A 10,861-nucleotide genomic window follows, 5' to 3' on the forward strand; every position below is an offset into this window, starting at 1 on the left:
GCTTGAATAAGAGGGGGTAAATGTAAACAATGTTGATTATAAACTGCCACACGAACACTCTTTACTATTTGTTTTATTTGCAGAATAGACATCATTGCCTTTTTTCGGTTAAAACAATTTGTTTATCTGCCTTATATTTTATACAACACATTGTGGGGACCCACTGTAAGGAAAAATAACATGTCAAGTTTGTTTTCTATATAATTTCACAGTAGTGCTATCATGTAAACTAAAGTAATCATAAAAAAAACACCAATGTGTACATCAGCAGAAAATGTTTTTTAAAAAGTGCTGCATCGTGAACATATATCTACCTTATACTGTAACTTTTATGGCTGACCGATCCCTACGAGGGATTAGCAACTTTAACAACTGCTTACAAAAAGGGTGCTAACTTTTCATTAATCAATTCATTAATATTTTATTACAAAGTAATTTTTATCAAGAACACAAAAAAAAAACAATTCTTACAATCTGAAGAATAAAGTGAAAGACTTCATGGCTTGTTTTAGTGTGAATTTTTGCATTAAAAAGTGCTTACCAGTCAAAATACAGCAATTTGTTCAGTAAAATATAGTTTTATTTCTATGTATGTTTTTTAAAATGCCTTCAGATAGAAAATGTTTAATAAGGCATGTGTAAAGTAATTATCTGGGTAAATGCTACAGAGCTAAGAAACATTTAGGTCCACAACCCCAATTTCCTAAATATACAGGCTATTATGTATTTATTATGTTTGCTTTTTTTTCCATTCTAGCACTGCAAACAATTTTATATTCTCTGAAAAGAGCTTATAATGTTGTTGGTGTCATTCTAGGAAAAGGCTAGCTTTATTGACTTTTTATAACAGAACATACACAATGATCCTGTCTGCCAGTTCTGGCTCAGTGGATCACCACACCTAAGATGCCACACCACGCCTATTTATCCTTTCCATTACTTAATTTCAGCTACTGCAGTGCTATAAAAACCTAATTCAGACTGTCACGGGAAATAAAACTCACCTAGTCTCTTAACATTTATAACAATTAGCGTGGGGCAGTTTGTGCCGGCTGATTGTTATAGATGCTGTCATTACCTGTATGTCAGTTCTGCAGCTGCTTTTAGTCTCCAAACTTTGTGCTGTTTTCAGTGCTTTATAGCTCATTTCTAATGAATGAATGCAAATCTATGTGCAAAAATATTCAGAGCCTTCGCACACCTGGATTTCTGAACTTAATTCCAATATTTCTGGTGGATCTGGCTTTGTTTTCAGTAAATCGGAGTCCCTAAAATGCATTTTAAATGCATAATTAAATTCATATTTAAGTTCTTTATGGACCCTATTTCATAATGCTACCAGCACTATGCTTTACTATGTCTGGGGAAACAGGCCAGGTGGTTTTATCAGTTTTGTCCTGTAAAAATAAATGATTGAGTGTACTTTGATAAGGAAAAGCCAATTTTACCAGTTTAAGACTATAAAACAAAAGAAAGTGCACATAAATAAGATGTCTGAACACTTTTTCAAGCAATTCCACACATTTGTCTAGGTAACCAGTATCTGACGCTCATAATCTTTTATTTCTAGTTTCACTGCATTCCTTCCTCTTTTTAGTGGATAACTTTGCCCCTCCCACTCCCAACCTCTGCAAATTTACTAAAAAGAAATGCATCAAAATGCAGGTGATAAAGTTTTAATTTGTCAGCCTTTCAGCACCTTCTCTTTTAAAAGGTCCAAGATGACCTGCCTCTCTTGGCTCTCAAGCTCAAATCTCCGCTCCCTCTCTTTTCTCTCAGCTCCCAGACGTTCTCTCTCCAGAGCGATCTTACCTGAAAACGTGAAGTGAAAATGGATATCAGCACAATGGCAGCTTGACAATCTTCATAAAATTCTTTTCAGATAAGTTTTAGAGGGTATTGTTTTCAGTTGAGTGGTATTCTTTTTATTAGTATAGACACTAGTATTTTTTTGTTGGTTTTTTTGGCAGGGATAGCTCAGTAGGTAGAGTGGTCGCCCCCATGATTGGAAGGTTGGGGATTCGAATCCACTGAACGGCTACCCTGATGTACCCCTGAGCAAGGTACCGTCCCTACACACTGCTCCCCGGTGCGCCTGCTTAGTGGCTGCCCACTGCTTCACTGAGTGAATGGGTCAAATGCGGAGGAGTAATTTCCCCACGGGGATCAATAAAGTATACATTATTATCATTATTCATGCACACTTGCATTTTAAACATAACATAAAAACCTAAGCATGATGCTTCAGTTCTGCTGAAGTTCAGAATAAGCATCAGTCTGGGGGAAAAAAAAGTTGATTTAAGTGGCTTTGAATCTGGCATGGCAGACAGGATGGTCTCTGTACTTCAAGAAATCCCCTGGGATTTTGCAACACAACCATCTCTAGGGTTTACGGAGAATGGCCAAAAAAGACAAAACATCCAGTGAAAGCAGTTTTCGGTGGGAGAAAATATGTCCCTGATGTCATTAACTCAATAGTAATTCAAGTAACATGTCAAGTAATTCAAATAACCACTCATTACAACCAAGGTATGCAGAAGAGCATCTCTGAATGCACAACACATCAAACCATAAAGCAGATGGGCTACAGAAGCAGAAGACCACACTGGATGCCACTCCTTTGGCTACAAAATCTGAGACTACAGTTTTGGTCACAAAACTCACCAAACTCAACAAAACTATAAAGAAGATTGGAAAAATGTTGCCTGATCATTTAAGTGTTGATTTCTGCGATGGTAGAACCAGAATTTGGCGTAAAAAACATGAAAGCATGGATCCACCCTGTTTTGTATCAGTGGTTCGGGATGGTAATGTTAATAGTGTGGGGGCATGTTGTCTTGGCACATGTTGCTCCCCTTAGTAGCATCTAGTATCGTTTAAATATCACAGGCTACTTATTAGTGACAATGCCCAGTGAACAGAAGATTTGCGTCATATAGGGTCAGCCGACAAATCTGCAGCAACTGTGTGATGATTTCATCTCAACAGACCCATATCTATGAGGAATGTTTCCTTGTTTAAAGTAATCCGCACATAATTAAAGCTGTTCCAAAGGCACAAGGGCATTCAACCCAGTACTAGCAAAGTGTACCTAATTAAGTGCCCACTGAGTATTCTCATGCCTGGGCTACTGGAAATAAGAAATGAGTGGGAACAATTAAGCACATGTGAAACTAATGAGGGTGAGGCTGGCAAAAATTTAATAAATAAATAAATAACACTGAACTATAAAGGCTTACTAGACATGAAGACATAGACAGGGGAATAGAGAAAACAGCAACTAAGATAACTATAAGTATGAAGGTGATAACAAAACCAGCAGATATTACAAGGACTATGGCAAAAATCATACTTCTCTGAATCTCCAGTTCCTCACGGCGCAAGGCGAGCTCTTCTTCTCGAAGCCGCTGCTCCGCCTCTGAGCGTTTCTCCAAGAAGCTGAGAATCTCAGAGTAGGTCTGGCAGCAGCACTGGCAGGGCCGCTTGGCTGTGGGTGCTGCTGACAGCTCTGTCATTTCCTCACGCTCTTCTTCTTGTTCTGTAATTAAATGAAAATTCAGGCTACTGTTCCTAAAGCTACCATAGCAGAAATAGAAAAATTTGATCTTTTTTTTTAAAGGGTCTTTACCTTGAATCACAATTTTAACTGAAAAATCCTGGTGATTTAATGAGCGATAACCACGACACTCTGTAAACTGTCTTTCCCAGCTGTTATGACACTAAGATTTAGACATTAAACAGCATCTGTAACACCAGTGTGGATGGTTACACATCCTTTGCCCCTGTGTTTTGAATCTGCTCACCTGCAGTGGTTGTTTGCGGGATTGTGATGTTGGGTTTGTCCTGTTCTGGTAGAGTTAGTTCTTCTGCGACTCGATTTCTCCGCTCTTCATCCTAAGAAATATAAGGGAGAGATCTGTTCAACAACAAAGAATACATACATTTTACTCAATGTCTTTGCTTACTTTATGATTGTGAATATGATCCTTTGGGTAAAAATGCTGCAACAAATGACTTGAGCTTGATTGTGCTACATGTAGTGATTTTTAGCTGCTTCCTTATTTCCTAGATGTTTGATTTGAGAGATTTTTATGCCAGATGCCCTTCCTTTGTGACTTGTAATTCTGGGTATAAGCTAAACTATGAGCAGCAAAATAGGCAGATCGTTGCAGAGAATGTTAAAGTGTTTTCATTCTTAATGTTCCCATTAATCTGGTCAGCCATATTTCCATAAATCTGTAACTGTATAGAAAAAAAGTGAAATACTGTAACTTAAGTGATTTATCTACCCCTCTAAAGCAACCCTCTGAGGTCTATGTTGTAAAAAAGGGGAAAAAAAATCACATTTTCTTCCACAGAAGAAAGCACCTTTCTCAAAAATACAGGGTTGCAGTAGGGTTGGGATTACGGTTATCACTTATGATGACTTAGGCCTTATTAAAAAAGGCATTTTTTACACTAGCATTGTAGTACACATACACATGCTCCTCTCTCTCTGCTGACACAATAATAATACTACTCACCTGGTACTTTGTGCCATCATTGCTGACTATGAGTCCCTTCTCAGCTTCCAGCTCCAAAACTTCATGGAGCAGATCCTCCTTCTGGGCATACAATCTCTCTGTTCCAAACCTGAGTAAAGGAAAAGCACACACGTGTGCTCAAACTAAAACTTGCTAGTAAAGCCAGTAGTGTACATCATGCATACGGTGCAAAGATTTCTTTACTCCTGGCTTTGGCATTGTGTTGACTGAACCAACCTGCGTAGGCTGGGAAAGTCTTGTTTCTTGTAGTAGTCTAGCAGCAGCATGGTTCTCTCCCTACATCTCCTGGCATCCACCTCAAAGTTTTCCTCTTGGAGGGCAGCAGTGATAATCTCGCCCACGCGTGCCCAAATCCGTCCTGAAATCAATCAGTTCACACATTCATTAATGTATACAGGAGGTTTGTAATACCGACACATTTAACAACTTGAAGAAAATAAATTTATACAACTTTTTTTTCCCCCACCACACACATTTATCATGCAGAAAATGCAGTTGTCGGCATTCAAGCACAAGTCATTAAAAAAAAAGACAAACCTGGCTCTTTGGAGGCAAAGGGATTCTGTGCAATAACCTCTCGCAGAAGGATGATGTCATGGCGTGCTGAAAACCGCACCTGCCGCTTTCGTGGGGTTGTGGAAGGACAAGCGAGGGGGAAACCTTAAGATGGAAATAGAACAGAATAACTTTTCCAAAATAGTAGAAAAGAACATGCTGAAATACAGCAAGGTGTATTGGTGATCTGATATTCTTCATACACAGTGGGCTTAGTTAAGGTCCTCTTGACCTCTGACCTACTTGAAAATCAAACATGAATTTGACTCTGTGGCATTATAGTTCTCTTAATTTGCACGACACCTAAAAAATCTAGAGTAATCTTGAAAATCAAAGAAAAAAAAAACCTGCACTTCCTGACGTAGACTTCCTGCGAAATATTAAACCGCATGTGTTTTGATTAAAATAGAATTAAAGTCTATTTGTTTATTTGTTTGGATTATTTTCCTTAATTCACTGTTACCTGTTTAATTGTGCAATTGCATGTTACTGCTTGTTAATGGAAAAGACATAACAAACCACGATGGAGAATAAACTGGGCCTTTGTATTGGAGAAGAGAGGTTAAATGGCAAAGGCAGTGTGCCAGTTGCAGAACTGCGATTTGACAGATGACAGCAACTCTGTGACTACACTGTCTCACACTGTGTACAAGCTGACAGTAGCCTGCAGCTACGACAGATTAATCAGAGAAGCGAGACAACCTGTAAAGCACTGATAGCGCCACTGTGGCTACAGCAAATTTAATGCCGAACCAAATGCGTAAGAGGAGGAGGAGCATCTCTGCACTAATCGAGAGCAGCAGCAAATGCTTTTTAGGAGATGTTATTTAAGTGGCTGAAAGGCGCGTTAGACGTGGAGGTGGAATGAATCTCACCGTTGTTGATCGGCACTTCCACCACTACCCGTTCCATGTTTCTGTTTGGTGCATCCGGGAACCGCCTGACGTGCACGGTACACGTCCACTCACCAGTACCGGTTCCCTACTGACGTGTAACTCAACTTGGCAGAGAATCACAATGTGGTACCGCTCTTCTTCTTTAGTTGCGCTTACTCTGTTTGACCACAAGATGAAGCCAGAGGACAGCAGGTCGAATGCTGAAGTACGCGTATAGATGACTTCTGCTACTGATTTATCGGAACGTAGTAACAGCATATGGCTCCAGAGAGTACTAAGCGCTCAAAATAGATGATATTTATCAGCCGTGAGATATTGACAAGGGGTATTAATCATAGCCGGCCGAAGGTTGTATTGGCTGCCTCTATTATTAATAACAGACTAATTCTAATTCATGCAAAAATGCTTGTGCAACTGTCTCACAATTTTTTTTACATTATAAAAAAATTATAATAAAAACAGTGTAGGCAGCAATAATTCATGTCTGCTGAAGGCAAGGTCATAATAACTCAAAAGATGCTTGTAGTGCTATTAGTGACTGTCATTACAATGCATTGTCCATCAAACTGTTTGTACTGTATCAACAGTTACAAACTGTCAAATGAAGCTTATATAACATTTGTTACATATAGTGAATCAAATTTCAAGTCAATTTTATATATGGTCCAAAATCACAAATCAAATTTCAAGTTTGAGGTAAACTTGTTCCTTCCCTCTATACTGATTTGCTCCTGCGTCTCTATTTCTGCTTCTTTTATGTCCTTATGTTATCCTTAGCGTTTTAGAGTAACTCCTAGTTTCCAAAGTCATTATTTAAATGTGACCCAAAGGAGGTATCCATTTCAATAGGAATGTTTAATGCTAATGCAAAACAAAATCTTTCTATACATGTAACAATAGGACCCAAGACAATTAACAGATCTACTTTATTAAATACATGTAAAACTATAAAATTGTACGATCGTAGGTGGAAGACATGATAAGCGCTGCAGGGAATCTATTAAAAACTAACACCATGTGTCACACGTTAAAGGCACGGCAACCTACACCTAAACAGCTATATGTAATATACTCCACACACATTAGCAATGCTCTAACAAACTATAAATACATGGCATTTTGTACAGTAATGTATTGTTAATTATAAAAACAGTATGCAAATACTGAGAGAAAAATAACCATCCATCTATCCATCCAGCCACTTCCTCCAGCTCATCCAGAGGGACACCGAGATGTTCCCAAGAGCCGAGAGATATAATTTCTCCTGCAAGTCCTGGGTGTACCCCAGGGCCTCCTCCTAGAAGGAATACCTCACCTAAATGGTAAATGGCCTGTATTTGTATAGCTCTTTACTTAGTCCCTAAGGACCCCAAAGCGCTTTACACGTTCAGTCATCCACCCATTCAAACACATTCACACACCGGTGATGGCAAGCTACATTGTAGCCACAGCTGCCCTGGGGTGCACTGACAGGCGAGGCTGGCGGACACTGGCGCCACCGGGCCCTCTGACCATCTAGGAGGTGTCCAGTAGCCATTCTAGTCAGATGTCTTAACCACTTCAGCTGGCTCCTTTCAATGTGGAGGAGCAGCATTTCAGCCACTCTTCAACAAAACTAATTTCTGCAACCTGTTTTTGTGACCTTACTATTTCAATCAATATATGTGACCCAATGACGCCAACAGAACCACATCATCTGCAAAAAGCAAAGATGAGACCCTCCAACAATTGGCTATGCCCAGGTATTCTATCCATAAAAACTATGCACAGATTCAGTGACAGGGCAGCCATGGTGGAGTCCAACACCCTCCAGAAATAAATCTAACTTACTGCCGGCAGTATGAACCAAGCTCTCGCAAAAGTTAAACAGGGACTGATTGGCCCATAACAACTGGCCAGACACCCCCCACAGGATAACCAGAGGGACCAGGTTGAATGCCTTCTCCAAGTCGACAAAGCACATGTAGACTGGTTGGGCACCCTCAAATGTCCTCAAGAGCAGCGGTCCCCCAACCCCTGGGCTGGTACTGGTCCGTGAGTCGTTTAGTACCAGGCCGCAAGAGTTGAGGCTTGGGTGTGAAATTTATGGCTTTCAGGGTTTTTGCTTTTATCGTTAACTCGGTTTACCTGGGTTTTTCCCCGTGTGTTATGAATAAATCTTCCTTTTTTGGTACCAGTACTGTTTTTATTTCCCTATATTTATCCGCGACACCTTAAAGGCCGGTCCATGAAAATATTTTTGTACATAAACCAGGGACCGCTGCTCAAGAGGATAAAGAGCTGGTTGTTTCTGCTGGATCAGAGGTTGACTAACAGGTATGCTCTCCTCTCCAGTACCCTGGGATAGACTTTCCCAGGGATGCTGACGAGTGTGATCCGCCTGTAGTTGGAGCACACCCTGCAGTCCTCCATCTTAAACAGGGAACCACCACTCCAGGCAGTTTTACAAACCAGTTGTTTTTAATATTTTTATGATGGACACAAAGACTCATGAAAAGCTCTCCATGGATCATTAATGAAAATGTTTTGTGGTGTTTATTTTGGTTGTTTTGTGCAGACTGCTCATGTATTGTGCATTTGTAATGTGGTTTCCAGTCTTGGTGTGACCAAGAAGAGGTGTAGACAGCAAGAGGCCACCATGACAGATTCTCGCAGCGATTAATCACATCAGGCCAGCGTTAACCTTCAATGTGGCTGTTGAATAAATTCACATACAAATAACCTTGCTGTAAAAGGACTAACGTATATGCAAGGACAGGCAGTCATATTTTGCAAAGAAAGCTCTTTATGGAGATTACAGTAGGAACCCTAAAATAAAACTACTGTATAATAACAATGCTGTAAATGCTACATGCTGTAAAGCTTTAATTCTCCGTAAAATATTTTACAGTAAGAAACTATAGGGCTGTAAATAACACTGTATACAAATATAAATATAGGCCATTTAACAAACATTGCAAATTCTTAGTATACCTAACATGCAAATAGAAAAAAACATGAATGAAAAACTAAGGAGTAAATATAGGTAAAGAAACTGCACTGCTTCGGTTAAGCTTTGTGGCCATATTTAGCATACCCTTTCCAAAAACCACAGGTAGACCTAATGGTGCTCACACACTCACGCTCTGTCATTGCTACTTGTGCAAGCAAAACCACACTAGCATGACATTGCTGCTGACATAATGTCAGGCAAGTAAACAGGGACCCAGACCTGGCAACCCGCTGCATTGCAATCATTTGATTATTTGGTTGAGGGAGTGTTTTGCAACCACATTAGGAGGTGTGGGGGACGGAAACAGAGGGAGTGTGTAGGGAGGGCTTAGGGGAATGAGTCAGAGTTGCTTTTTATAAACGACAGGAAATCAGTTTCCCATATTAGTTACTTTTGGAGAGCGTTAATTAAACATGGCAGCCTTCCAAGTAAAGGCGCTAACACTGCAAAAGCTGTCATTACCTCTGACTTATCGGGCCATTCCCTGACTGAAAGGAGATAACAGGTAATATGAACTGGAAACAATACATTAGTAGCTGGAAACAATATGCAATCTAACAGACACTGACTAACAGAGAAAAATGAATAATGTTATCACCAAACGCACATAACCTGTGTTTATACAGTACAAACCATCGCCATGGTTATGCATATAAAAGAATATGACACAGTCAGGCTGTAGCAGCCTGTGTGCCAGCAGCTGGCATCCTTGGTGCTCAGATGTCAGTGGACTGTTAATTAGCCAGGACACACAGTGCTGGTCATGCTGGGATCAAAGAACTTTTCCAGTAAGTGTTTCAGGGAAAAGTGACCACCACAAGAACAACATGAGGAGTTTTTCCTTTTAGCACCAATCTGACAGCTTTTTAAAATGCCTCCTCGCAACTTTTCTTGCTCCATTTAATGACCATGCTTCTGCCTTTCACCCATTCTCCCTTTTTCCCATGGTATTATTGTGTGTGTGTGTGTGTGTGTGTGTGTGTGTGTGCGAGTGTTTTGTTCAGTTTTAGCTATTTGTGTCTTTAAGCACTTTGTAACAAACAAGCCTCATAGAATGATGGAAAATATGCCTGGTGCTACGAGTAGAAATGAGACAGACACATTCTACTTTTCTCATCTGGTGTCTAAGTAAGAAATAAATCTAGAACAGTATAAGTGGTATTTGTAATTGTATGCAGAGGTTTCTTTGTGTGTGCGTGTGTGTGTGTGTGCGCGTGTGAACAAGCGACAGAGAGAGAGAGAGAGGAAGAGAAAGAAATTGTGGTATCCATGGCAGCAAGTGGGTTTCATTTCCTTTTTGCCCTTTTTATTCAGTGCTACTCATCTACGTCCTTGCAAAGTCACATGCATTACTGAACACTTCAGTCACTGTCAGGCTGCTTGACACTATAATATTCAAGGGCTGAATGTACACATTTAGATTCAGCAGGTGTTCTCGCCATCTTCTGTTCCTCCGAATCCAGCAAAGTTTGTTATCTAGCACGCCCTAATAAATGAGATGAATATGCTATTATAGTTTAGTATTGTTGCTGCAACTGTGCAATGACAGCTACTCTATAGTGCTCATTATGCCGAGGCACAGAAGCAAGAATATTTATATCACTCCACACAAACATTCAATCATTCTCTGTAATTCTCCCTTACAAACAGACACGTGCCATCTCTTCATACACACAGTATCTGTGCCCAAGGCCTGTGTGATTATGACATTTGAATGGCAGGCCTGCCCTTTTCAGGTGGTGCTCACTGAGAGCTGCCCTTGTGAGAAATCACAGTGCTTCCACTATAGATGACTAACACCGAAGATGAGACCCCTCTCTAACTCTGTGCCCTCCCACTGCCTTTCTCCCGTCTTCTTCAGCTCCTCTGCTTTC

General features: G+C 40.2%; 1 protein-coding gene across 1 annotated transcript; it reads right to left on the reverse strand.

Annotated features, from left to right (window-relative positions):
• Positions 1-44: 44 nt before the first annotated feature.
• Positions 45-6,123, reverse strand: LOC309709279 (uncharacterized protein). Its single transcript, XM_082537835.1, has 7 exons — positions 5,975-6,123; positions 5,082-5,204; positions 4,761-4,902; positions 4,524-4,632; positions 3,804-3,894; positions 3,353-3,538; positions 45-1,812 (listed from the first exon to the last, which is right to left on the reverse strand). Exons 1-7 carry the CDS (start codon positions 6,009-6,011, stop codon positions 1,685-1,687), a joined length of 816 nt encoding a protein of 271 aa, XP_082393961.1. The 5' UTR covers positions 6,012-6,123; the 3' UTR covers positions 45-1,684.
• Between the last annotated feature and the right edge of the window lie 4,738 nt (positions 6,124-10,861).

The sequence above is a fragment of the Aulonocara stuartgranti genome, assembly GCF_965226115.1.
Source record: "Aulonocara stuartgranti genome assembly, chromosome: 6".
Lineage (NCBI taxonomy): Eukaryota > Metazoa > Chordata > Actinopteri > Cichliformes > Cichlidae > Aulonocara > Aulonocara stuartgranti.